Here is a 27,471-nt window from a genome sequence, read left to right on the forward strand (position 1 = left end):
AGCAGGATTTCAGACTGGTTTTGGGATGTTGGCTTCACTTGTGGGTGGTGTCTGAAGTGGAAGCCTTGCCCTGTTTTCCCCTGGGACGATCCCAAATCCACAGTTGGCTTGTTCCCCTCAATGGGATCACCCTGTCCCGAAAACCCTGCCACGTTTCCATCGCTCCCATTGGTGAACATCTGTGGAAACACAGGAGGTTTCCTGCCAAGGAGAATCTCCAGATGTCCCCAGGGCCCCAGCTGGACATAAACAGCAGATAAATATGGGAAGATGCCAAGGATGTTTGCATCCCAAATGGACCAATTATCCCTGACCCTTCCCCCTGGGGAGGAGTGTCCTGGGGAGCAGAGCCTCGGTGCTGTGTGTGCTCACAGCAGCACCCCAAAATCCTCCTGTGTGGCCTGGAGTTCTCTGCACTCGGATTAATTTCTGGTTTGGAACCTGTCACACCAGACTGCGTCATCACTGCTCCCAAAAGGATGGGTTTTGGGGTGTCCGTATGTTGGGAGCTCAGCAAGGATGGATTTTGGGGTGTCCATATGCTGGGATCTCAAGAAGATCCATCCAAAATCCGTCATTTTGGAGTGTCTGTATGCTGGGATGGGTTTTGGGGTGTCCATTTGCTGGGATCGCCACAAGGATGGGTTTTGGGGTGTCTGTTTTCTGGGATCTCAAGAAGATCCATCCAAAATCCATAATTTTGGAGTGTCTGTAGGGTGGGATGGATTTTGGGGTGTCCATTTGCTGGGATCTCAAGAAGATGGATTTTGGGTTGTCTATTTTCTGGGATCTCAAAAAGATCCATCCAAAATCCATCACTTTGGAGTATCTGTATGTTGGGATGGGTTTTGGGGTGTCCATGTGCTGGGAGCTCAACAAGGATGGATTTGAGGTGTCCATATGCTGGGATATCAACAAGGGTGGATTTTGGGGTGTCCGTACACTGGGATCTCAAGAAGGTTGGATTTTGAGTTGTCCTTTTGCTGGGATCTCAAGAAGATCCATCCAAAATCCATCAGTTTGGAGTGCCTGTATGCTGGGATGGATTTTGGGTTGTCCTTTTGCTGGGATCTCCACAAGGATGGATTTTGGGGTGTCCATACACTGGGATCTCAACAAGGATGGATTTTGAGTTGTCCTTTTGCTGGGATCTCGAGAAGATCCATCCAAAATCCATTATTTTGGAGTGTCTGTATGCTGGGATGGATTTTGGGGTGTCCATATGCTGGGATCTCCACAAGGATGGATTTTGGGGTGTCCATACACTGGGATCTCAAGAAGGTTGGATTTTGAGTTGTCCTTTTGCTGGGATCTCAAGAAGATCCATCCAAAATCCATCAGTTTGGAGTGTCTGTATGCTGGGATGGATTTTGGGGTGTCCATGTGCTGGGATCTCTGGGGTTTCCCTGCAGGCTGGAGGACAGCCGTGTGGAATTCACCCCTAATTCCCACCCAGTGGAACATTTCCATGGCTGAAGCTGCAATGGGCACGGGGAATTCGTGACCTGAATTCCTCCCTGGTGAGGTGCAGCAGCGAATTTCCCCTCTCACATCCAGCTGCAGTGGGACCAGATCTTCTCTGAGATTAGAAATGCCATGGCAATGAGTGTAGGCACCAGGAAATCGAGCTGGCCACGCATTTTTTGGTGCAGAAACCCTGATGGAAGGTCATGGCAGGCTGGTTTAGGTTATTTTTTGCTGCTCTGGGCTTAGGGACTGTGGTTTTTGGGGCAGGAATGCCTGGATTTTCCTGCAGACATTTCAGATTCGTTCAGCTCGCTTGGAGTGGGGTCAGCTGAGGCTTTTGGCACCAGAGCCTGAGAAAAGTTTAGGATGACCCCAAAGCAGCTCCTGCCTGGCTTCTCCCACAGATTTTGCTCATCCACAGATTTTTATAGGAGTTCATCCCTTAGGAAAAATGTCCCTGTTTGCCACAGGTGAGCTGGGAATTGCTGTCTCAACCTGAGCTGCTTTGTCTCTGATCCAGAGAAAAAAGGTACAGAGCTCTTCCCAAAGCATTGCCCTGATGCCTTCTGGAGAGCATTTTCCATGTGGATTGGGAGGTTTCTTTCCTGCCTCTTACAAAAAAAAAAAATTCCCCAAACCTTAATTTTCCTGAGTGCATGATAGATCTGATCTAAAGTGATGACAAAATATTTAGATTGAAGAGGCTGGAGTAACAATATCCCAGAATTTTTTCCCACACTGTGATTTCCTACGTTCACAGAGGAAATCACAGCGTGCAGTCTGCTGGAAAATATCGCTTAAAAACCACCTTGCAACTTGATTGCTAACTTCTTGTTAAGCTCTTTAGGGCTAGGAACAGCTTTTTCCTCAAGCTCCAGCACCACCACCAAGGCTGGACAAAATCCAGGATTTGTTTTTTCCCCTGGCTCTGAGCAAAGGGAGAAGGCTGTGCTGGGGAAGGTGATGCTGTGCTGGGAGTAAGAACTGTCCTGTGAGGTTTAAATACAAATTATTTGGCTTTTCCATGATCCTCTGCACCTCTGGGAGGAGTCACCCAGAGGGAGTGGAAACCCTCCAGCTCTGGGATGTCTCCATGCAGTCGCAAGAGCTGAAATATTTAAGAACAGATCTAACACTGGGCATTTCCCTGTGGACAAAATGACTTTGAGGATGTGTCTAATCATTTTTTTTTCCTTCCTCTTGCTCAGGGAATGCTGGTGGAAGGTCCCCCTGGTCCTGAAGGCCCAGCAGTAAGTGGCATTTTCCCCCTGCTCCGGGGGTGGGATGCTGTCCCCGGGCTCTGTTGCTCCCATCTGCCACACACGTGCACAGAGAGAGCTTTGGGGTGGATTTTGTGGTGCAAAAATAAACAGAGAGCTCGAAATCTTTTCCTGATTCTTGCAGAAAGCTGCTACAAATAATAACACATTTTCGTGGCTTAGGTTTTTTCCCCCTTTTTCTCTTCCAGGGCCTTCCAGGACCTCCAGGACCGACTGGACCCGTGGGCTTAATGGGTGACCCAGGGGAGAGGGTGAGTGGCTGTGGTTTTCTCCTCTTTGCTGGAGTTTTGGGAGGGCAGAGTGGGGCTGTGGGGTATCCCTGGAGCCTTAAAATCCTGTTAAAATCCTGTTAAAATCCCATTCATCCTCTGAGGGCAACTCCCAAAGGAGTTCACGGTGGGATACAGGATAGGGATCTGCATCCAGGGCAAAAAGGGTTGGAAAACAGCTTCATTACTCCAGTGCATGAAGATATTTTCCAAGTTAAAACCAACGTTAAGGCTGAAAAACTCCTTCTCTCTGCACCCTTTGGCTGCTCCTCCCAGTGTGGCACTGGGAAAACAGGAGGGGCAAACACACAAAGAGGCATCAGCAGAGGGACAAGGAGCTCAGTGGGACTCTGCACCCTCATTCCAGCTGCTGCTGGGCCTCCTGGCAGAGGGTTTGGTCTGGGATGGTCCTGGGGTCGTGCCAGGCTCTTTCCCTGTGGCATTTCTGTGTCCCAGGCTGCTCCCAGAGGGAAAGGAGCCCTGGTGCAGCATTTCACCTTTTCCCTGGGTGGGTTATGGCTCTGCCCCAGCCAGCAGCAGGCTGCTCCTGCAGGGAGTTTGTGAGTTGGGGCTCACAAACTCATGTCCCCATCCCAGGTGCTGCATTTATTTTGGGTCAGGCTCTTTGTTGCCTCCTCGCTCCCTGGGGCTTGGCTGGAGCCCTGCACTCTCCCTTTTCCCCTGGAGCAGAGCTGGGGAGGCCCTGCCCTGCTTTGCACTGCTGCTGCTGCATTTACTGATGGAGCAGTGAGAACATTTCTGGTGGCTGGGACGTGATTGAGGACGAGGGGCCCTGCCTGTGCTCCATCCATCTCTGCTCCAGCTGGGAAAGTCAATCCAGGCTCAGCCCTGGGGGCCTCTGGGCCTGGCTTAACCCTTGTGCCACTGCACAGGGAGCTCTGCAGCCTGGGTTCACAGGGGGTGGGTGGGCTGGCCGTGGTTTGCATCTCTCAGTGGTCCAGGGAGAGCCCTAAAAATCCTTATTTGGCTTCTGAATATTTCCAGGATGCTGTTTTCCCTGTGGCCTCATCCTTTTCTTGGTTTGCATCTCTCAGTGGTCCAAGGCAAGCCTAAGAAACTTTATTTTGCTTCTGAGTATTTCTAGGGTGCTGTTTTTCCCAGTGGCCTCATCCCTCTCTTGGTTTGCATCTCTCAGTTATTCAAGGAGAGCCCTAAAAACCCTTATTTGGCTTCTGAATATTTCTAAGGTGCTGTTTTCCCTGTGGCTTCATCTTTTTCTTGGTTTGCATCTCTCAGTGGTCCAAGGCAAGCCTAAAAACCTTTATTTGTCTTCTGAATATTTCCAGGGTGGTTTCCCCTGTGGCCTCATCCCTTCCTTGGTTTGCATCTCCCAGTGGTACAAGGCAATCCCTAAAATCCTTTGTTTGGCTTCTGAATATTTCCAGGGTGCTGTTTTTTCTGTGACCTCATCCCTTCCTTGGTTTGCATCTCCCAGTGGTCCAGGGCGCGCACTAAAAACTTTTATTTGGATTCAGAATATTTCCAAGGTGCTGTTTTCCCTGTGGCCTCATCCCTTCCTTGCTCGTCTCCCTCCTGTGATGCTCAGCTCTCCCTTCTCCTCCTGCACTCCTGGCAGGCTGGATGCTGGCTCTGGGGACACGAGGCTCTCTTTCTGTCACCTGTCCAGGCAGATGCAGATATTTCCTGGCCAAGCTCCTCTGGAACAGCCCTGCAAAGCCAAGCAGCAGCAGCAGCAGCAGCCACTCTGTCCCCAGCGCTGCTGCTCCACGCCCTGCAGTGAAAGGAATAATTTGCATTATTCTAGCACAGGCTGCTCCTGCCAGTGTCCAGAACAGAGTGTGACCCAGCACAGGGTGCAGAGAGAAGTGATCAACTGGCAGGAGCTGCAACTGGGTTAAAACCCTCCCTTTCAATTAGAGCAGCTCCTCTTTCAATTTGTTTATTATTAACCCTGCGAGTGTAGCTCATGAATTTACATGACCCTTCCCCGTGTACAGTGAGGAACGTTCCCTCTGCCTGCATCTGATAAAGAGATTTTTTATCTGCTCTCAGGCAGGTGCAATGAATTAACAGCCCAACAACAGTCAGCTCTGTTAATATTGGCCAACACTCATTTAGCTGTGCTTTATTCACTGTAAAAAAAAGAAACAGCTTTATTTATTTAAAGCTTCTTCCTTGATCAGTGATTTCAGGAGGCACAGAGGAGTTGGTGTCAGCAGCAGAGCTGAGGAGCAGCCTGGCTGTGGGAGGTTCCCGAGGGCTCAGGATGCTTTGGGATGACTTAGGCAGCTTTCCTGGAGCAGTGGGAAGAAGGAAATCTGGCACTGAGGAGAGCAGAGAGCTGTTCCACGGGGGCTCCAGACTGGGGGGAAGGAAGTGGGAAAATGTGTTGTTTTGAAGGGGATGAGCTGCAGCACTAAAGCAAACTGCAGCTCCCTCACCCACCCCGCTGCTTGTTCGGAAATTCGGGTGTCTGGGTGCCCTGGGGGGGCAGCACACCTTGGGGGGGAAGGCTCATCCCAAAATATCTTCACCTTCCAAAACCATCCAGGCATTGAATCCCAAAGGAATCACTCCCCTGAGCACAGTTTTGCCCCTCAGAAGTTCAACAGGATCCCTAAAAATCTTGATTTGTCTTCTGAGTATTTCCAGGCTGGTGTTTTTCCCCAAGTGCTCCCTTCACTAGGAGACCCCCCAAAACTGCAAGAAACATCTCCTGTTATGTAATTTTCTAACCAGGACTGCAAAATAACCAGGCAGAGAGAGAGAGAGAGAGACACTTGGTGAATGTTAAGGCTCAGCACCGTGGGCTGCTGGTCCCACACAAACACCCCCAGGTTTCAGTTTAACCATTCCATGGAAATGTTAGCCCAGGTTTTGCTCCCAGCCTGGCATTTCAGAGCACTGCAAAAAATGCAAGCTGAAATCCCCATGCCTGGCTGCTGTATATCAGCAAATCCCCATTTCCATCAGGAGAGCCACACAGATTTACACCAGGCTCTGGCAGGCTGCATTTCTTCCAGGCATTCATGAATTTAAATTTCCAAAGTGCTTTATGGGTTTGGTTTTCCTCCATTTCTTTGCTCACCCCCCACTCTCTGCTGGTCCATTCCAGCAGGAAAAGACCTCCCACACCCAGCCTGAAACAAAAAGAGGCATTTATGGATAAAAGCACTGCATCAACACTTGTCAGGAGAGATAAACAAGCTCAGCCCTGCTCCATCATAAGCAGGGCTGGAGTTATAGGAGGAGAGGGAGAGAAAAGAAAGTTTATCATATAAAACAAGCCTGGTCTAAATTATTTGTGCCATTTCTGCTCCAACAGATGGATCTGGGACGGGAATCTCAGTGGGGTCGAGGATTCTGGTTTGGGCCAGGCTGAGCAAACTGTGGATGTGCATCCTGCCTGGAAAAATGGATGTGCTGGGGTGTTCTGCAGCCCCCCTGGGCACTGCTGGGATTTTTTTTCCTGGTGTTTTCCTGCTGATCCAGCCCTGGGAGCGGCGTTGTTAATCCAGGCTGGTGGTGGTGCCTTGTCCTTGTGGGTTGGGGACAGGGCCAGCCCAGCTGGGGACACCACAGCCCTGGCCAGGCTGGGGCAGCTCCTCACCCCTCCAGGGCTGGGCTCTGATTTCTGCTGGAAACTTCAGCCTGAATGGGTTTTTTGGGTTTTTTTTTTTAATGGGAGGGAATGAAGGAACCGTGAAGTTGGACACGGAAGAAGAGGGAGCAGAGAGATCTTGCTGGAAGAGTGTGGGGCAAGGATAATGCACCAAATCTCTTGGTTTGGTGGTCTGTTGGGTTGTTTTATTAAAATATTCTGATTTTTAGGCACTTTGTTACCTATTTGGCTTCCCCACCTTTACCCACCTCCTTTGTGGGGTGACCTCGGGCCTTCCTGGCTTTTTTGTGCCTGAGATTTGTGGCAGGATTTTGTATTTACATTTTTTTCTGGGGTCTGAACAGGTTGAGGAGAGTGAGAACTACAAAAATGTTCATTGCTTGCCCTTCCAAGAGAGCCAGTTCTGTATAAATTGATTTATTGTTGGTGTTTCCTAACAAAAGGAGTAGCCAAGTCCTCAATCCCGAGCTGTTGGCCACAAAATGAGCTCTGGGGCTTTTTCTTGGCCTTGCTGGGATGTGGTCAAATCCCTGTTGCCTTAAACTGCTGTGAAAATTGCAATTAGCCACACACATTGATATCACCCTCATTTGCATTTGGGATCAGTGGAATGAGGAGGAAATCTGGGTTAACCTCAACTTTTTGCCAGGGAAAATTGGCCATGTTTGATTTTTTTATGGTTTTATCAATAGATCTTTTACTCATTGCTTCAGTGCCAGTTAAAGATCCTACACTGGTGTTTCTCTGCAGAGATTTATCAGATCAGATTTATCAGATTATCAGATTAATCAGATTTGGGCTGGTTTACAGCCTCTGACATGGAGTGATCCTGTCAGAGGCTGTAAACCAGCCCAAAGCCATTCCTGAACGAGTGCAGGAATGAATTTATCTCCCTCCATTTCTCTCTCACTGACCCTGAGTTAGGAAGTTTCATCTATTTTTGGGGGTTTTTAATAGGTTTTAACAGATCCAACTCTAAACATTGATTCTGTCAACTTGGAGCATGGCTAGGATTTGGATTGCTCCAAAAGTGCACGAGGCAGACCCTGGAAATAGCAGGGGCAGGATGGGAGAGGAGGGAATTAAGAAAATCGAAGAAAACTTTGGATTCCCACCAACTCAATCCCTGTCATGACAATATCATGACATAACCACAGGTGTTAATGTCTGGACAGAACCAAAATGATATTTTAGAAATTTATTTTAATTTCTTCTTCTTTCAGGGCCCACCTGGACGCCCAGGTCTCCCAGGAGCAGATGGATTGCCAGGACCACCAGGGACAATGCTTATGCTGCCTGTGAGTAGAAACAGAACTAAAAAAGGATTAAAGTGAGTCAGATTTCTCGGTTTTGCTGTTGTTTAATGCCCCTTCTTGCAGAAATCTCCCATCTCCTTTACCCCAAGGGTGTGTTTTCCATGAGATAAAAGATGGATCTGGATGGTTCCTGTTGTAAATCGGTTTTTTGCAAAGCACTGGAGCTCCTTCACTAGTCAAAAGCACAGAGAGGTAAAAACTTCCAGAAGTGATGGATAATGATAAAAATCATGGAATATCCCAAGGTGGAAGGGACCAAGAAGGATTATTGAGTCCAGCTCCTGGCTCTGCACAGGACATCCCAGAAATCCCACCCTGTGCCTGAGAGCGTTGTCCTGAATTCTGAATAAGCTGCGGTGTTTCTGCCTGCACAGAGAGAGATAAAACCATGAAGAAGCAACTCAGGACACCTCCAGGAGCCAAATTTCCAGGCAGAACTCTCTGTCCTATACTCAGGAACCTCTAACAGCTCTTCAAAGTGCCAATTTTTTCATCACCTGAACTAATCCACCTCTTTTAATGACCGGTGGTTCTTTTGTGTTGTTCTCCTCCTCCTCCACAAAACCAAAAAGTCCCAAATCAGCCTTGTTGGTCCTGGGACAATAAAAAATGTCTTTTTTTTTTTTGATGTGAGGCAACCAGCTGCTGGAAATAAGCACTTGGGTGCAGGAGGGAAGGAGTTTTTGGGGCAAAATCTCACACATTGTCCAGGCTCCAAAGGGTGAGCCCGGGGAGGTTCCTGGCAGGAGCCTGGGCCAGGAGCTCCACATGGAGCTTTGGTGGCCACCACACCACGGTCACTGGCCACCCCAGGAGCCAGCCATGGGCCTGGGAATTGAATTTCTTCACGTTTCCCTGCCAGGCTGGTGTGGTCACACACCTAAAGGTGAGACAGAAGTGACAGAGCTGTCCAAGGAGCTTCTGCAAGCAGGAGTGTCCTCCTTGCAAAGCCTCCCAGCTGAGGCAGGAGCAGGCCAAGGAAAGGGTGTGGGGGTGGAAGGAAATCTTAAACTCCTTCTGCTTCAAAGCTGGGGGAATAAAACATTAATATTTGGGCTTGAAGAGCAGCGTTTGGACAAAAAGTGCCATGCTCCAGCAGCTCTGCTTTGTCCGGAGCTCCACAAATAATCTGAGGGAACCTCAGCTGCCCAGAGCCTCCTGGGCACCAGGGAATGCCAACCTGGGAGAGCAGGGAATGGCAGCAATGGGAGAGCAGGGAATGGCAGGCTGGGAGAGCAGGGAATGGCAGCAATGGGAGAGCAGGGAATGGCAGCAATGGGAGAGCAGGGAATGGCAGCAATGGGAGAGCAGGGAATGGCAGCAATGGGAGAGCAGGGAATGGCAGCAATGGGAGAGCAGGGAATGGCAGCAATGGGAGAGCAGGGAATGCCAGGCTGGGAGAGCAGGGAATGGCAGCAATGGGAGAGCAGGGAATGGCAGCAATGGGAGAGCAGGGAATGGCAGGCTGGGAGAGCAGGGAATGGCAGGCTGGGAGAGCAGGGAATGGCAGTAATGGGAGAGCAGGGAATGGCAGCAATGGGAGAGCAGGGAATGGCAGCCCTGATGGTGCTGGATGTGGTGTGTGAGGTCCCCAGCCCACAATCCCCCTCATTGTTGGTACACCGGGCTGGCAGCGCGTGGGAAGCGCTCGCTCGGTGGCCCTGAGCCACTGACCCGTGGGCACTGGGGTTGGTTACTGGGGTTACTGGGGTTACTGGGGTTGGTTACTGGGGTTACTGGGGTTACTGGGAGGGCTGGCACGGGCTGGGGGCACTCGTGCAGGATGGAGCTGCCCGGGCTCAGGCCGGGGAGGGTGCAGGGACAGAACCCTGACCTGCTTTGTCCACTTTGCTCCCACCAGTTCCGCTTCAGCGGGGGAGGCGACGCTGGCTCCAAAGGACCCATGGTGTCAGCCCAGGAGGCACAAGCCCAGGCCATCCTGCAGCAGGCCAGGGTGAGTGCTGGCACCTGGCAGTGCCCGCCAGAGCTCTCAGCAGCTGCCTGAAAAAGCAGAATAAACCCCTCCCCTATCTGCATCCTCATCCCCATGCTGCTGGTGCAACCTCTCCCCTGCCACGGGATTGCACCTGCATGGTTGGGGTTTTTAGTTGCAACCAGCAAGGCTCCAGCTGATGGAAAGCTGGTTTTGATTTCCTGCAGACCTCTGGAAAACTCACTGGCTTTGGTATATTTGTATTTTGAGGGTCTCTATAAGCAGCTGGCGGCTGTGCTCAAAGCATTTTCTTATTTCTGTATGGTTTTTTCCCCACAGTAAATCCTAATAATGAAACCTATGTCACAGCCAGAAGCTGTTCCCAGCTCCCCGAATCTCACCAGGCAGATTTGTAATTGAATGTATTTATTTGGGAATACACGGTGATCATCCCTGGAACATTTCTTCCCTCGGATGACTTTATTGATTGATGTCCAAATCACCCCTGGCTCTCTGGTGAAACAAGATTGGCACATTCCCAGCACAGCTCCTGCTCCCTGCCTGGGTGGGCACCTCCGTGGGAAAGGCTTTGCACTTGTCTGTCCAAAAGAAAACTTCATTTTTAGCCAGTGGAGCTCTGAAATTGCTCTGCCCTGGGCGCTCGTGGGAGCTTTTTTATCGTGCTGACGTTAAAAACCAGAGATGCAGAAGGAGCTGGGGGAACCCCACAATTCCCAAACTGCTCTGTTCGCCCCCAAGGCACCAAATTCTGCCACAAACACACCCTCGCCACGAAGAAGAAAATTTTTTAGGGTGGTAATTCCCAAAGGGACGCAGCTTTGGGGCTGTTTTATCTGGGGGCAGCTCCAGAGCCCACATCTGGCTGCAGCTGGGATGTGTGGCTGGAGCTGTTTTGTCACTCTGAGCTGTTTGCAGATTTTAACACGGATTTTGGGGGGCTAAAATAAGCTAAAAACTCAATTTATTTCACCTTCAGGTGGGATAAAATCCATTGGGATCTCCCCCCACGGGTGGCACCTGCCCCTGTTGGGTTTTTAACGAGGTGTTTGCTTAGCTGGGAATTTTCTGCTTTCCATCCTTTTCCAAATGATTTGGATTTTTTAGATTCAGGCAGAATCCTGATCCTCCCAGCCACTGCATTTTCCTGTCCATTAACCTTGTGCTGCCAATAATATCCTGGATTATGTTCCTGGTGTTACCTTGTCAGTCTTAATTTCCAGCCTGCCCAGCGTTTTTCCATCAGATTTTTATTTTCCTGGGAAATAGAGGGTTTGACCTGATAAACGTTTCATGAGAAGCATCTGCTTTCTCCAACTCTCTGCTTTTGTTCTTTTTTATTTTTTTTCCTTCTGCCTGCTGAAAATTGTGATTTACCAAAAAATAAACAACCTCCCTCCTATCATTCAAAGATCCTTTTCATTTAAATTTCCAGGTTTGGGGAAAAAAAAAAAAATTAAAACCCAAATAAATCCTGGGTAACTTTTGGACTATGGATGAAAAGCTGAATATTTCTAGAAAGGACAAAAATCAATTTTTTTTTTTGGTGAACTTCAACATTTTGGCTGAAAACCATGATGCAGAACGGGAAATAAATGTCATTTTTGTGAGGGACTACAGGGTATGACAGGATTGGAAAAGAGAGTCCTGCAGCAAGCATAACCTTTTCCTTTTCTGGGTTTGTTTTTCTCGTTATCACTGCCGTTAATTGCATTATTAGGTTGATTTATCCCCTTAAAATTTGGCTTTCATTAGGCACTGAATGTTGCTGCAGCCAGCAGTGGCTCACAGCATCTCCCTTTGAATGGGGTGTTGTAAAAAGACGCCACAGAACCCAGCATTTGTGCAATATTTCTGCCATTCCAAGCGCAGCCACTGGGTAGATTTTAATTACTGGAGTACACAGATAATTACAACTCTTTGGAAGTGTTGGATTGTCACGAGGGAACAAATTGTCTGAGGGATGTTTTAAAGCATGGCCCAGCTCCATTTCCCACCGTGGAAATTATTGGGTTGATGCACGGTTAACACGACTCCTTAATTACGGAGCTAAAAAGCCCCCTGTGTTCAGCTTGAATTGGAGCTCAGTTTGGAGGGATGTTCACCAAAAAAAAAAAAAAAAAAAGGGGAAAAATTCCTCTAAAATAGAACCACCAGGACAATAAAGAAAAAAATTCTCTTGAAGTGAAGTGGGGCCATAAATATTTATGTCCTCTCAGCAGATTCATGGACAGTGCAGGGGTTTTTAGAGAATAACAGAATGGTTTGGTGGGGAGGGAGCTTAAAGCCCATCTCATTCCAAGCACTTCCATGGGCAGGGACACCTTCCATGACCCCAGATGGCTCCAAGTGTCCCAGCCTGGCCTTGGACACTTCCAGGGATGGGGCAGCCACGGCAAATCTGGGCAAGAAGAAGTTGTTTGCCTGTTGTGGGTGGGACAGCATCTGGAATTCCCTGGGGGTGCATCTGGAATTCCCTGGGAGTATGGATGTTGCTCCGAGGGTTTGTGGGTGTGGGGAGAAGGGTGGCTGGTGGGTCAGTGGTGGCTTTGTCACAAGGTGAGCCGTGTTTGTCCTTCTGTTGCAGCTGGCACTGAGGGGACCAGCGGGACCCATGGGCCTGACGGGGCGGCCGGGCCCGATGGTGAGGGGTGGAAATGGGGGATGGAATTGGGGATGGAAATGGTAGGATGGAATTGGGGCATGGAATTTGGGGGATGGAATTGGTGGCATGGAAATGGGGGGATGGAAATGGGGGGATGGAATTGGAGAGATGGAATTGGGGGATGGAAATGGTAGGATGGAATTGAGGGATGGAATTGGAGAGATGGAACTAAGGGGATGGAATTGGAGGATGGAAATTGTGGGATGGAAATGGGGGATGGAAACGGTAGGACGGAAGTGGGGGATGGAATTGGGGGGATGGAATTGGGGAGATGGAACTAAGGGGATGGAATTGGGGGATGGAAATGGTGGGATGGAATTAGGGGATGGAATTAGGGGATGGAATTAGGGGATGGAATTGGGGGGATGGAATCGGGGGATGGAAATGCTGGGATGGAACTGGTGAGATGGAAATGGTGGGCTGGAACTGGGAAGATAGAATTGGGGAGATGGAACTGGGGAGATGGAACTGGGGGATGGAAATGGTGGGATGGAATTTGGGAGGTGGAACTGGGGGGATGGATCTGGGGAGTGATGGAATGGTGTAAATGGAGCTGGGGAGTGCTGGAACTGGGGGGGATGGAGCTGGGAAAAGATGGAGATGGTGAGGATGGAACTGGGAGTGATAGAATTGGTGAGGATGGAGCCAGCCCAGCTGCTCCAGCTTCTTGTGGGCTCTGGATCCATGAATGGCTTTTTCTTAATGTGGAATCTTCTTCTCTGGCTTTCTTGAGGAAAAATATAATAAATCCTCTTCTCTGTCCAAAGGGACCCCCAGGCAGCGGAGGACTGAAGGGAGAAGCTGGAGAAATGGGACCTCAGGTGGGTGTGGAACTGGAGAAGGGAAGGGTGGAGCAGCCAGTCCTGCCTGAGAGGCTGTTGGGAAGCAGGGATTCAGTCACCCTGTGCCAGCTGGGAGCAGGAAGCTGTGGGAACACGTGTTTGGCATGGAAATGTCCCTCCAAGTGTCTGAATGCAGGCTCTGCACATGGTTTTAAGCCAGCAGTGTAAAACTCTGCAGCTCCCTTCCTGAAAAAAGCACTCATGGAGGAGTCCTGGGCATAACAGAAAATTTGAAGAGTGGAGAATTCGCTGAAGCTCAGGATGTTGTTCTCCCAAGCCTTAAATCCTGCATTAAGGGAAAGTTCCCATTTTCTGATGGCAAGGGAAGTGATTTATGGGATGCATCTCCACCACGTGCTCGCAAAAGCTTCCCCATGGACAAACACCTACAATTCCTGCCTGGAGATGCTCAGCCCTGACCCTTCCCTGGGTGTTTGGAACCACGAGCTCTGCTCCAGGGATTCATTTGGAAGCCCTGAGAGCCCCGGCAGTGCCTGATGTGGGCACTGACCACTGGGTCTGCCCCTGGTCCCTTGGGGTGACATTTCTTCCTCTCTCCTTGATTCCTTGCAGGGTCCACGAGGCATCCAAGGTCCTCCCGGTCCTGCAGGAAAGCCAGGCCGCAGGGTGAGTGTCCTGGCAGCTGTGCTGAGCAGCAGGAGCTGCAATTCCAGCTGGGAGCTGCTCCTGCTGCCAAACAATTCCTCTGCACCGAGGCCGTTGCACAAGAGCCAGCTGGAGGCCAGGCTGGGCTGGGCCAGGCCCTCGGACACAAACCAGGATGGGAGTTAGAATTTGGGAGGACACAAATCAGGATGGGAGTTAAAATCTGGGAGGGCACAAAGATGGGAGTTGAAATTTGGGAGGACAGACAGAAGGATGGGAGTTAAAATCTAGGGGGACACAAAGATGGGAGTTAGAATTTGGGAGGACACAAACCAGGATGGGAGTTAAAATTTGGGAGGCTGCAAATCAGGATGGGAGTTAAATCTGGGAGGGCACAAAGATGTGAATTAAAATCTGGGAGGACACCAGGATAGGAGTTCAAATTTGGGAGGACAGAAGGATGGGAGTTAAAATCTGGGAGGACACAAAGATGGGAGTTAAAATTTGGGAGGACAGAAGGATGGGAGCTGAAATTTGGGAGGACAGAAACAAGGATGGGAGTTAAAATCTGGGACACAAATGAGAATGGGAGTAGAAATCTGGGAGGATACACATGAGGAGGAGAGTTAAAATTTGGGAGGATGAAAATGAGGGTGGGAGTTGAAAACTGAGAGGAGACATACAAGGAGAGGAGTTAAAATTTAAGAGGACAAAAAGATGGGAGTTAAAAACTGGGAGGACAGAAATGAGGAGGAGAGTTAAAATCTGGGAGGACAGAAACCAGGATGGGAGTTAAAATCTGGGAGGACAGAAACCAGGATGGGAGTTAAAATCTGACCAGTGTGGGGGGAATTCAAGGCTGCACATCCCACTCTTTTATCCCGGGCTGTTTGGGCTCCCTGGTGCTGGGGTTGTAGCTGCACAAATGCTTTGAACTGGCTTGGAGTCCCCACTCCTGGCAGTGTGTGAGGAGAATCCGGTCCCAAGAATGGATCAGGTGTAAATCCTGCTCTGTTTCCATCCCTAATTCTGATTTTTATTTCACACCCCCCTCTGGCTCACCGTGACTCAACTTGCCAGAGGAAGGAACGAGCAAGTCTTGTGTGTGACCCACTTCTGCCTTCCTGGAGACAGAAACTCTCATTCCAATTTGCAGCCATCATCATTAGCATCTCTCAAAATGTGCTGGGAGATCATTTTTTTTCACATAAAAACCAACAGCCGTGGCCCATGGAGTGAAGTGGCTTCGCTGCCATTCATCTCCCACCTCTCATTAGCCCCAGGATGTGGCTTCAAACACAGAGCAGGGATTTTTCCCTTGCCAGGAGAAGCTGTCTGACTTAAATAAACCCTCAGCCTGGCTTAACTAATCCCTGAACCAGCCCTGGCCCTGAGTTACCCTTTGGATTTGACTTTGGTGCTCTCTGTTGCAGGGACGAGCTGGCAGTGACGGTGCCCGGGGAATGCCAGGCCAGACAGGACCAAAGGTAGAGCCACGTTTTTATGGATTTTGGGGGATCTGCACCTTCTCTTTAGCAGGAATGAGCTGAGGGACCCATGGAGAAGGAGCCCAGCGTGCTTGGAGGAGGTGCTGAGGTGGTCCAGAGGCTCCTGTGAAGGCATGGATGTTAAGAGAGGGAAGTTAAACACACTCCTGGAAGGCAGAACAGCAATTTTCCCTTTTCTTTCCCTGTTTTTCTTTAATGCCACTTTTTTAAACTGCTGGATGAAATCTGCTGCAGTTGTAGAACAAATACTTCCGAATCCCAATTACAAAAAACAAATACGAACGAGTGGCTGGAAAGCCTCTAGAGTAGAACCACCAAAAAAACCACCTCTTAACCAGGTGAGGAAGTGGAGGCATGGTGAGGAATTTTAATTCCCCATATTATTTTTTTATTGGAGGCAAAAATCCCTTCATTCAGCTGGAATTATCAAGCAGGAAAGAAGCTGCTGTGCTAAAATGGAACGCAGTTTGCCCGGGGAATGGTGCCTTGGAATGTTTTAAGCACTTTATTGTGGAGATACTTAAGGCTGCAAGAGATGGGAGAGTTGGAGACAGAGATGGGAGAGCACAAATTATTTACCCAGCAAAGGGTTGTGATGAGGCTGTGCCTCAGGGAGGGGCTGCCAGGCAAGGAGGGGATGGAAAAAGCAGTGCTGGGGAGGAGGAGGATTTGCAGGGTGTGAAAAACACCTTCACTCTCTGGTGAACGTGCAAAAAGTTTAATAAAGGACAAGAGGAGACAAGGAGCAAATGTTATTATGGCTGGGTGCACCCTGGCACTCAGCTGAGACTATTATCTTCGGGATACCCCTTAAATATCTTTTCCCTTCCATCAGCCTGTTGCATATTCATAGGCCCTTATGCATAGTAAACATTTTCTCTAAGCTAGTTTACGTGTTCCAAGAATTGTTCAGCGTGGCTCCTCCTTGGATCTGCCTTTTTATTGAAATTCATACTATTTTATTGCTATTTGTGCTGTTCCTTGGTTGTGGTTTTAGCTTTTTTTTTATCATTATCTTATTTTGGGCCTTGGTGCACACTGCCTTCAGAGGGGCAGTGCTGATGGTTGTGTACAGGTGTCTGTTGGCCTGATTTTTAAAAGTGTTAAGTTTTCTTTCCTAGTTCTTTTCAATGTTTTATAGTTCTCATAAAGCTTCTTTAGCCTTCTGATAGTGTTTACATATTTGAGAATCAGAGTTCCCTCACAATTTCATGGATAAATATTCTCTGTAGGTAGAGTGAAATGATTAATTGATCTTTAGACCAGTGTGGTTGGAGAAGTGGTAATTCCATCCTCCAATTTGTGGTCACCTTTAGAATTCTATAAATACCAGATGCTTGAATAAAACCGGGTCTTTTCTTTTTTAAATTTACCAAACTTCTGTGTCCTCATTTCGTCCAACAACAACAGTCTCCTCATCCTGTGTTCAGGGGATGTTATCCCACCCCAGCAGGCATTTTAACACGAGCAGCTATTTCACTAAGCTTAATTAACAACAGAAATACAAACCATATCCTTGTAACAACGTTGCTTTAACACCACACATATAAAATCCACTTTAATATTTGCAAACAGCCAATATTATCACGAGACAGCTAGGGCTGTCTCAGTGATTCACGTGTGAAAACACACGAGGTTCACCCTTCCCAGGGAAAAAAGGGCTTTTTTCTCTCTGGGCATTGGGATCACCCAGGATCTGCAGCCCCCTCTGTGTCCTCTCTCTTCCCCAGGGAGCTGAGGCATTTAGGGAACAGCTCCTTCCTCTCCTGGTGGCATTGAGAAAACATCCAGAATTTATTTCTCTCTCTTTCTTTCCTTGGAGGGTGACCAAGGATGGATGGGGTGGGGGGAGAGCTCACCTGGTGGCAGGTGTGGGGTTACCCACTTTGCTCATTGATTCATGGAATTAAAATGAAATAAATCATTGGATTAGAACCTGCCTAGAAGGGAGATGGAAAAATCACCCAGAGAAACTCTGAAATCCACATGGAAAAGCATTTCAGCTGGGGGAAGAGGGAAGAGTTTGCCAGATGAAAATGTGGTAGTTTTTACATGCGATAATAAGAACTTTTACCCTAAATTTATCTTCACTACTCTCTCTTTTAGTTACTGTTAATAATTCTTTCTTTATACCCTTTTAAAGTTTTAAACCTACTTTACCTTTCTCCTAATCCTAGCTCACAACAAAAAAGAAATACACCATTAATTAACCAACACTAAAACCCACCACACTCATTAATACACCATCCAAAAACTCTCAGCATTAACAAAATCTAAAATTAACAAAGCAAAACCAATACAGACTTGGAGGTGATTTTTTTTCCCTTGTTTTCATCCCTGAGATCATCCCTGGTCTGATGGAAGGTGGAGGCTGAATGTCTGAGGGAGAAAATCGATTTCTCCTTGACACAGAAAGGAAACAAACAGGAAAGGTGCACAAATACAGCTGGAAATGGGGTTTTAAACTTTTTAAATTTTTGCTTTCAGGGTGACCGAGGCTTTGATGGCTTGGCTGGTTTGCCTGGTGAGAAGGGAAACAGGGTAAGTGTTCTTCCAGTTCTGCCTGGGTGAAACCCTGGGAGGAGGAGGAGGCTGGAGGGGCTGGGATGAAGCACAGGAGAGGATGAGCATCCCTAAGAGCCCGTGGGATGTCACAGCAGCCTCAGGGAGCTGCCAAATCCCTCTGCAAAATCCTTCTGGGGCTGCTCCAGATTGGGATGGGGAGGAAGAAATTACCTTAAATCCTAAGGTAAAGGCCGTAGGATTTAAAAAATCCTAAAAAAATTCATAGCAAGAGGCAAAACCTGCTGTTGGACGGGGTGGGAATTGCTTGGAATTGCAATGGGTTCAAACTCTTCGTTTTATAATTAAAAAATGGGGTGGGGGGAGGGGGAAAATGGGGAAAAAATGGGGAAAAAATGGGGGAAGTGGTTATTTTGGCAGGCTGGGTGTCCCTCCCCTCCCTGGAGCAGAGGCAGAGGCAGCTCTGAGGGCACAGGGACCTCCAGCACAGACAGAAAAATCAAATCCACGCCTTGGTTCTTCAGCATTCCCTGGTGGTTTCCATTTGCACCTTCTCTGAAGCGTTCTCTGCCCTTTTTTGCAGGGTGAGCCAGGCCCCCACGGCCCCCCAGGGGCTCCTGGAGAGGATGGGGAGAGGGTAAGTCTGCCTGGGGATTGGGAATTCCTAAGGAACCCCTGGGAACAAGAAGCAGCTGCAGCATCAGGAAGGGGCATGGCAGGAGCTCCCAGTCCTTGAGCCTTCCCTGGGAGAGAAGCAGGGACTTGAAGTGGAAAGAAGAATTTGGTTTTAAGTTTGGCTATAATTTTGGCTTTTTAAAAAAAAAAAATTGGCTTAAAGATCTGGTCAGGAAACTCAGGTGTTGTTAAAAGAAAAAAGAAAACAGCACAGAGTAAATTATTGCTCACAGCGAGCAGAGGATGGCTTCTGATTTCCTGAAATCCAGAGGATCGCAGTGAGATCTGGGGAGCAGAAATTCCAGACAGAGGCAGGGATCAAAGATTGAATTGCTCACTTCTCCTCCAGTCAATAACAGAAGGTGTTTAGCAAAATCCAGACTAAGTGATCCCTGGTTTAAGGAGAGAGCTTAAAAATGCTGAAGCCACGGGTGTGTGGTTCAACCCGAGGAGCCAGTGTGGATTTCCCAGCATTTCCCAATCCCCTTCCAAGGTGTTTTCCTCCCACTTTGGGCTCCTGGTGTCCCTGCGCAGCTCAGATAATCCTCAGATAACCACAGCTCCCTGGCCACAGCCTGGGGAGGGTTAATTCATTGTGGCTGGAAGGTGCTCTGGGGGTGAGCAGAGCAAAGCTGGAGGGGGATGTGGGAACCCAGCGCATCCCTCTGCCTGCCCTGGCTGTCCCCAGACCCTGCCAGGGGCTCAGGGACCTTGGCACAAAGTCAAAAACACCCGTGGCTTCCATTTTAAACTGTGGAAAAAGCTGCCAGCGTTGTGTGAGGAATTATAAGCCACAAAGTTTTGAGTAGTGTGATATTTGAACTGATGCAGGGTGAAAAAGTAGAATTTTTGGGGTTTTAGAATGGGGTTCAAGGGGACAAGATGGATTTGGGCATGTTCTGACCTTCTCCTTCTCCTTGCCCTCCATGTCTTGCTGTGATGGTGACACTTTTCTCTTGGTTTAAGGTACAGACACACTGTCCAATATAAATTATAGATATTGGCAGGTTATTGCAAATATAGTCCAGGTAGTTTTTGGTATAAAATATAAACACAGCTCTGAGAGCAGACAGGATGGCACTGCCAAGCTGCTGGACAGAGCTCAGCAGGGCAGAGAAAGAAGGAAAAATAAATAACCTTGAGGAGCTGATCCTACACATTCAGACTCCTTCTCTGGCTGGGAAATGAGGACTCTGACACTGCTGGGGTCACCCCAACACCCAGACCCCGAGAGGGGAAGGAGGAGAGTCAGATCCTGAATGCCAAAGGGAAAAGGAAACAATTCCAGGAGGGCAGGGCTGGGAGCAGAGCATGGAGGATCAGCACAGCAGGAAAGGTGTTGGGCTTGCTTTCCCAAAGGGGAGCCTCAGGGTTGGGGTGATTTAAAAGCAGCTCAGGGGAAGCACCACTTGATCATTTTGGGGTTTTATCCCAGCAGGATATGGGAGAGGAGGGATGGAGAATCACCATTTTGCTGCTTCTGGTTTATGTGAGGAGCTCTGATTTGGCTGAATCACATTCCCACCCTGCCTCGCTGTCCAGTTTGGTGTTCAATCTTGTGGTTGTTGTCTCACCTGCCCTGAGCTGTTCTACAACCCCTGGTCTGGTGGCAAAATCCATCTTCCTGAAAATCAGCAGGAATTCTGGAGTGTCCTCAGGCCTTTCTAGTCCCTGGCAAACTCAATTTTACTCCTCAGGCTTCCAAGGTCTTCCTTAGGCACAGAAACCCTGTCAGTCCTCCAGAGAAACTGCTTTTCTGTGTGAATATTATTACAGAAGGACAAAACCCCTGTGAGGTGGCTGAATTAAAACTGCTTTTTTTCTGTCTCTTGCTGCTTCTCTCCGTGCCTCTGCTGCTGCCCAGGGAGATGATGGAGAAGTTGGACCCAGAGGTCTCCCTGGAGAACCTGTGAGTAATCCCCTTCCCCTTTCCCATGGAAATTTCCCCGTGGATTTGGGATGGAAAATGCATTTTTAGGGCTCTTGTGGGGCAGTTTGCCCTGGGGTTGAACCCAGCTTGGAGCTCCACATGAACAATTTGAGAGTGGCTGTGCTGGAACAACTCTGCTTTGCTTATTTTCATTAATAGTTTTCATTTATTTTCACTCCTGCAAAAGAGGGAATTCTTTTGTTTGTCTGTTTGTTTGATTGGTGTTTTTTAAATGAAAAAAAAAGAATTCATTGATTGCTCAGAAAAAATCATAACAGTACATGTAAAACTTAGATTGATGTCAATTTTCCTGCCTGTATTCTTCTCTCAGGTTTGGGATTGAGGTAATCAGGCTGGGGTAGAAATTAGGTGTGGTAAATAGATATAAAATAGAGTTTTTGTGAGTGTTCATAGCAAATTCCAGTGAGAAAAAGTTGGGTTTTTTTTATCTCAGGGCAGTGGCATCTTCACCACACAGCTCCCACACGCTTTGTCAGTGACTCCTGATAAACCTCAGGATGAAATCCTGCCAGGATTGAGCTCAAGGAGACTTTTCTGTCTGAATTCAGTGGGGGAAATACCCTGCTCCCAGTGCACAAAACTTCCCAAATCTGCATTTTGTCAATGCTTGGAGCCCAGGGGCTGCAGGAGGAGCTGGCAGTCCCTGGTGTCAGGAAGGATCTCAAGGAGATCTCAGTGGGCTTGGACAAATTCTTTGGACCAAGGCAAAGAAATGCTTTCAGGGAGAATCCCACTAAAAAACCAAACAGACAGGCTGTCAATTAAATACTCTGAAAAGGCATTTCCCCCCTGATAATGAGTATTTCTCACTTTATGGGCAGTGCAAACTGCTGGTGCTGGCTGTAGATTTCTGTGTGGGGCAGCTGTTGGTTGCTGATTTCATCATGAACGCATTTCTTTTTTTATTAAAAGAACATTCTCTATCATTTCTTTCAAAATCCCTGATTTTGTTGTGCTGAGGCTCAGCGTGGTGGCCTGAGATTAATGGATGGGAATTGCTGGACACAGTTCATGGGGGAGAGGGAAGGGTTGGCATTTACAGACTCGCCGGAACTAAATTATAGACAAGATGTCTGATTAACTTCTGGGAAAGATTAATCAACTCAGCTATCTCCTTAGCACATGTCCAAGCAATAACTTATGGCTTATTAACTTCTTAAAAGCATTTATGTGCTCAGGTAACACAGCAACAAAAGAGGAGCGTAAATGAGGGGAACACACGCAGGGAAATCTATTTTTATTTCAGCAGCACGAGTAAAAACCTCTGGGATGGCCAGGATAAAGGATTCCAGGGAATTTTGCTGTAAATACACCCACCCTAAAGCTGGGGGTTTGTCCTCTCTGTCCTCAGCCAAAAGAAGGTCATTTCAAACCAGTGGTGGGACTTCAAAATGGGTTTCCCTTCATCCCGCTCCATTTCCTTCCAGTTGCCCTCACCAGTGGAGGTTCTACCCTGGATTCATGCAGGGCTTTATTCCAGGAGGTCTCCAGTGGCTGGGATAGACCCTTGGATTAATCCAGTTTTTGCTGGAAACTGCAATTTTTTTTTTGCAGGACCTGAATCCCCACGACCTCCAAGACAAGACATTTCATTGATGTCTCCTATTCCCCCCTGCAGCATTTCATTTTAATTCCTCAGCCCTCTCTGCATCATAAAAAGGAGGCTGGGGAATATTTGGGCAGACAGATAAAACTGCCCATCAATCAAGAACAATTTTCTTTCCTACATGGCAGGGAAGGAGCTCCATCCATACAAATTCCAGAGTTCTCCTCATTTCAGGAAGGGGCTGTGATTAAAAGCTGAGCTCTCAGAGAGTGCTCACAGAGCCCAAACCTTTCCTTGCACTCCAAACCCCCCTGAAGGCTCCAGGAGGGGCTGGGCTGGCATTTCCAAAAATCCCCTTGGCAGGAATTCAAATTCTCCTGCCGTGTTTCCCTTGCTCCATGTGATGCCCCAATGCCACCAATGCCAGCAGTGCCAGGTTAAATCTGGTGAGAAAGGCAGGAATGGATGGAAAACACCAGGATAGCAGAAGTCCTGATGCTGGAGGACCCAAAGCCTTTAAAAATGTGAATTCCTGGAAACCTTTACAGCCTTGCTGAGTTGTGTGGGTTGTCCATGATAAAATCTCAGTCTGGAGGGATTTTTGGGATGATCCATTGGTGTTACCAGGTCACCCTTCATAACTTCCTAGCTGGAAGGACTTGGCTACAAAGAGTGTGGGTTCCAGGGTAATCCAGGAGTAGGATTAAATTAATTTTTAAAAAAATTCGAGGGGAATTTGTTCCAATCCAAGGAATAAATGCCTGTATTATTTAGGTTTATTACAGAAGGGTCTGTGCCCACAGGATTTCTCTCCCAGCTTGTAACTCAGGGAAGCTGCTGCAGCACCTGCAAGGTCCTTCCAAATCCTGCTGTGTCCATGTCCAGCCTGAGGCTCATCCTCAGGTGGGAATTCTAACCCTGCTTTGTTCCCCACACAGGGACCCCGAGGACTGCTGGGCCCCAAGGGACCCCCAGGACCCCCGGGGCCACCGGTGAGTTCCCTGCTGCCCTCCCCCTCCCTGTGAAATAATGTGATATTTTCTTACTGCTGTGTTTTATAAATCCTTTCAAAGGGCGTGGCTGGCATGGACGGACAAACAGGTCCCAAAGGGAACGTGGTAAGTCATCCCTACAAATTTTCACAGGCAGTTCAGCTTTCCTATAGGGCAAAATGCAAAATTCTGTTAGATTACATTTGCTAATTGCTTTGGAGCCTGGTCTAGATTCCTATCAAAGACCGTGAAAAACACCAGGAACATCTTCCTGCAGCAAATGGATGTTAATTTGTTGTGATTTCTGATGGAATTACACATTATTTCTCCATGAAAGATGAAACATTTTCCTCGAGATGGGTGCTGGGCTAATGAATATCAAAATAGAGAGGGAAAAAAACCTTTCTGGGATGGGATGGGGAGGAGGATGGGATGGGATGGGATGGGGAGGAGGATGGGATGGATTCCATGGAGAACAAATGCAGAACTAGGTGGTGTTAAAGCCTTGCTCAGCTCCTGCGGGCTGGAAATCCTTGGGGAGGAGTCAATGTGCCTTGAAATCACTTTCCCCTTCCTTTTCCCAGTGGGAAAAGCTGTTTGCAGGAGCTCTTGGAAGGTCAGAGGGGGTTCAGGGAGCTGTGGGAGGGAGTGGATCCAGCTCAGGGGTATCCAGGCAGTGGGAATACAGGGATACAACTGGGGACATCCAGGAATTTGTGCTTCCAGCTCCATCTCACCTTTCCCACCTGCCCTTGTCTCCTCACAGGGCCCTCAGGGCGAGCCAGGGCCCCCAGGACAGCAGGGGAACCCCGGGGCTCAGGTAAGAACAAATCTCCTTCTCCACAGCTGGGGAAAAAAGGGGGGAACAGTTCAGCACCAGGAAGGGGAGCAGCATTTTGAGAGATTTGGCCTGAGGAACCTGCAGACACAGCCAGTGTGGGATCCCCCAGCTCTCAGCTGCCTGTGGCACAGCCAGAGCAGCTCCGGGAGGTCTCTCTGGCCAAGTCACATCTCGTGGCATGCTGAACACCCCACCGAGCCCTTCCTGCAGATATCCAGGCTTTTCCCTTGGCTCCCAGGGAATCCTGCTCCTCGGAGCATCCCTGTTTCCCTCCTGGGTTCAGCCTGGCTGCCCACAGCCCCTGCAGCTCTCCAGACACTTTATTGCCCTCACACGACATTTTGGGAATGAATGGAGCTGGGAAATCCCCAGCCCTCACTCTCACTAAAATAATGCACAGCTAAGATGCATTTGGAAGGAAAAACTTGCTCTTTAACAACCTTAATTTTATTATTTTTTGGCTTTTCACAGGGTCTTCCAGGTCCACAAGGCGCCATCGGTCCCCCAGGAGAGAAAGTGAGTTGGAATTCAGCTCTGGCTTCTCCTCCCTCAGCCATGGATTTGCATTTTGCTCCTCCAGCTGCTCCTTTGCCCCATGTGCAACATCTGTTTGCAGCCGTGGCCATGAAAGTCTAATGCCTCTCATTCCAGACAGAGGAGAGATCAAGCCCAGTTTACCTCTAATTCATCATATTTGCATTCATTTCCCCTCTGAGGAGAAACATTTTGAAGGCAGCCTATGGTAAAACACGAGGAGAGGATTGAAAATTGTCTTTTTCTGTGGGGTTTGGGAGTCTGAGTGGGATGAAAATGGGAAGAGCCCATGGATCCCTTCCCTCTGCCTCTGATTTTCTGCCTGTCAGCGTGGGGTTGGTGCTGGCCTTGGACCAGCAGGATTTAAAGGGGGAGAACTTTCCCCCAAGAACTCTGGAACCAGCAAGATTTCAAAAGGGAGAATTTTCCCCCAAGTGCTCTGGAACCAGCAGGATTTAAAGAGGGAGAATTTTCTCCCAAGAACTGTGGAACCAGCAGAATTTAAAGGAGGAAAATTTCCCCCAAGGGCTCTGGGAGCAGCAGGATTTAAAGGGGATGAATTTACCCCAAGACGTCTGGGACTAGCAGGATTTAAAGAGGGAGAATTTTCTCCCATATGTTCTGGAACCAGCAGGATTTAAAGGAAAATTTTCTCCCATGAGTTCTGGAACCAGCAGGATTTGAAGGGAAAGAATTTACCCCAAGAGCTGTGGGACCAGCAGGATGTAAAGGAGAATTTTCTCCCATGGGTTCTGGAACCAGCAGGATATAAAGGAGAATTTTCTCCCATATGTTCTGGAACCAGCAGAATTTAAAGGAGGAAAATTTCCCCCAAGACCTCTGGGATCAGCAGGATGTAAAGGAGAATTTTCTCCCATGAGTTCTGGAACCAGTAGGATTTAAAGAGTGAGAATTTTCTCCTAAAAGCTCTGGAACCAGCAGGATTTAAAGGAGGAGAAATTTTTCCTTCAGGGTTTTCTCAGCTCCCACAGAGCAAGGACACTGTGTGTGTGTCCCTGTGTGTCCCCTCCTGCTTGTTTGGAGTGGAATTCTCAATAATCCCCTTGGAAGGAGCACCCTGACAGCTCTGTCAGACCTGTGGCACCTCCTGATTTGTGAGAAATCAGCAGCTGCTAATTAAAAGGTGCTCACTGAGCAGTGTTAGAGCAGCCAGTGCCATCAGCTGGGGCAGCTCCCTCTCCTTTGCCATTTTTCACCAAAAAATGGGCATTTCTTGGTCCCGGGAGCCCAGAGTTTGGAATCCTCACCAAAAAATGGGCATTTCTTGGTCCTGGGAGCCCAGAGTTTGGAATCCTCACCTTGTCCTCACCCAGCTGTGCAGCACCCCGGGTTTTTGGCAGGCTGTGGTGCCTGAAGCTCCCGTGGGGCTCTCCTTGCTGCATCCTGCCCGTGTGTCAGCTGTCCCAGGATGCTGCAACACAGAAAGAAACAGATTTCCCTCCTAGCCGTGGCAGCTTTTCCACCTCTGCAGCCTCTGACAGCTGGGAAGAGCTGGAAATACGGCTGGAAATCTCCATCCTTGGATGTTCTGATTGATTTTGTGTTTGGTTTTAGGGCCCCCTGGGCAAACCTGGTCTGCCTGGCATGCCTGGTGCTGATGGGCCCCCGGTAAGTGCTGCTCTCCTGCTTCCTGCTGGGCTTTTCCTGCTTTTCCAGCCTGGCATGGCCCCTGGGCGTGGGAATGGGAGCCCAGCTTGGGATCTGAGCCCCTCAAAGGGAAGGGAATGGGGAGGGGAAAAGCAAGAAAAGGTTTTTAGGTTGGGATGAAGGAGGTTTAATGTGGAGAGAAAGAGTTCAGAATGGAAATAGAGTTTAATGTGGAAGAAAATATAATTTATTATGGAAATAAAAGATTAATATGGGAAAAGGCAACATCCTGCAAGGTCATCTCACCTTCCTTGGAGGCTGGGGTTGGTTTGGGAAGCCCCATCACAGCTCTGCTCACCATGGGTACTTCTCACCATCAGCATCTCCTCAGGCCTCTCCTTCCTCTCTCCTTGCTCCTCTCCTGCGTTCTGGAGGTGGAAGTTCCCTGTCAATGTTCCATTCAGCTTCCCCCTCTCTAATCCCACTTTAAACATCATTTGCTCCTCGCTGTAGAAATCCAAAATCAACCTTTCAACCCCATCTCATTGTTACCCATCTCAGAGATTCGTTCATTTAAGAATGAAAAAAAAAAAATATCCCCACAAAACTGTTTCATTCTGCAAATGCAAAGCACGGCCCGAGGAAAAAAAAAATTTAAAAAAAAAAAAAGAAAAATTACATTTCCCACCCTGGGATTATCATTCCTACAGAGGGCACTTGGAACATCCATACAATTGTTAGCTGAGTCAACAGAGCAGCTCCAGCAAAGCCCAGAACATCTCTAAATCTGTAGGTTTTGATGTGAAATTCCTGCAGCAGCCTCTGGGGAGGTTCTGCTGGAGAAATTCTATTTTTAAGCAGCCTGTGGAGGAGCTGCAGAGTGGCTGTGCATGGACAGCGACCTTTCCCACAGGTGGGCAGCGTTTGAGGGCTTGGCTTGCTCTTTCCAAGGACAAAAAGGGTTCTATTTATAGAAATCTGTCTTGGAAAAATCCCTGAAAATCCCTGAGGTTCTATTTATAGAAATCCATTTTGGAAAAATCCCTGAAAATCCCTGGGAGCCTCACTCACCAATTTGTGATCTTGGGAGCAGCCAGGGAGATGGGCAGGGTGAAAATGGGGATGATTTCGTGCAGGGTGAAGCAAAGCTTTGGAAATCCTGCTGCAGGCTCATGCTGGAGCTGAAGGCAGGAGTGATTTATGGATCCTCTGTGCCCTTGGTGCCATTCAAACCACAGGATTTTCACCTCAAACTGAGATTTGAGTTTTCTCCCCCGTTTTGCTGATGGAGGA

General features: G+C 48.5%; 1 protein-coding gene across 2 annotated transcripts in view; it reads left to right on the forward strand.

The window, feature by feature from the left end:
* The window catches only part of COL5A1 (collagen type V alpha 1 chain), a 134,722-nt gene that overhangs the window by 66,930 nt on the left and 40,321 nt on the right, over nt 1–27,471 (forward strand). For both annotated transcript variants that reach the window (XM_021543582.3, XM_021543583.3), the window contains exons 10-25: nt 2,676–2,717; nt 2,936–2,998; nt 7,844–7,918; nt 9,798–9,890; nt 12,475–12,531; nt 13,320–13,373; nt 13,968–14,021; nt 15,434–15,487; nt 17,996–18,049; nt 18,615–18,668; nt 20,571–20,615; nt 23,142–23,195; nt 23,277–23,321; nt 23,962–24,015; nt 24,508–24,552; nt 26,146–26,199. In XM_021543582.3, the coding sequence (XP_021399257.1) occupies nt 2,676–2,717; nt 2,936–2,998; nt 7,844–7,918; nt 9,798–9,890; nt 12,475–12,531; nt 13,320–13,373; nt 13,968–14,021; nt 15,434–15,487; nt 17,996–18,049; nt 18,615–18,668; nt 20,571–20,615; nt 23,142–23,195; nt 23,277–23,321; nt 23,962–24,015; nt 24,508–24,552; nt 26,146–26,199 (897 nt within the window). The remainder of the gene's footprint in view (nt 1–2,675; nt 2,718–2,935; nt 2,999–7,843; nt 7,919–9,797; nt 9,891–12,474; nt 12,532–13,319; nt 13,374–13,967; nt 14,022–15,433; nt 15,488–17,995; nt 18,050–18,614; nt 18,669–20,570; nt 20,616–23,141; nt 23,196–23,276; nt 23,322–23,961; nt 24,016–24,507; nt 24,553–26,145; nt 26,200–27,471) is intronic.

This window comes from Lonchura striata, chromosome 22 (assembly GCF_046129695.1).
Source record: "Lonchura striata isolate bLonStr1 chromosome 22, bLonStr1.mat, whole genome shotgun sequence".
Classification (NCBI taxonomy): Eukaryota; Metazoa; Chordata; class Aves; order Passeriformes; family Estrildidae; genus Lonchura; species Lonchura striata.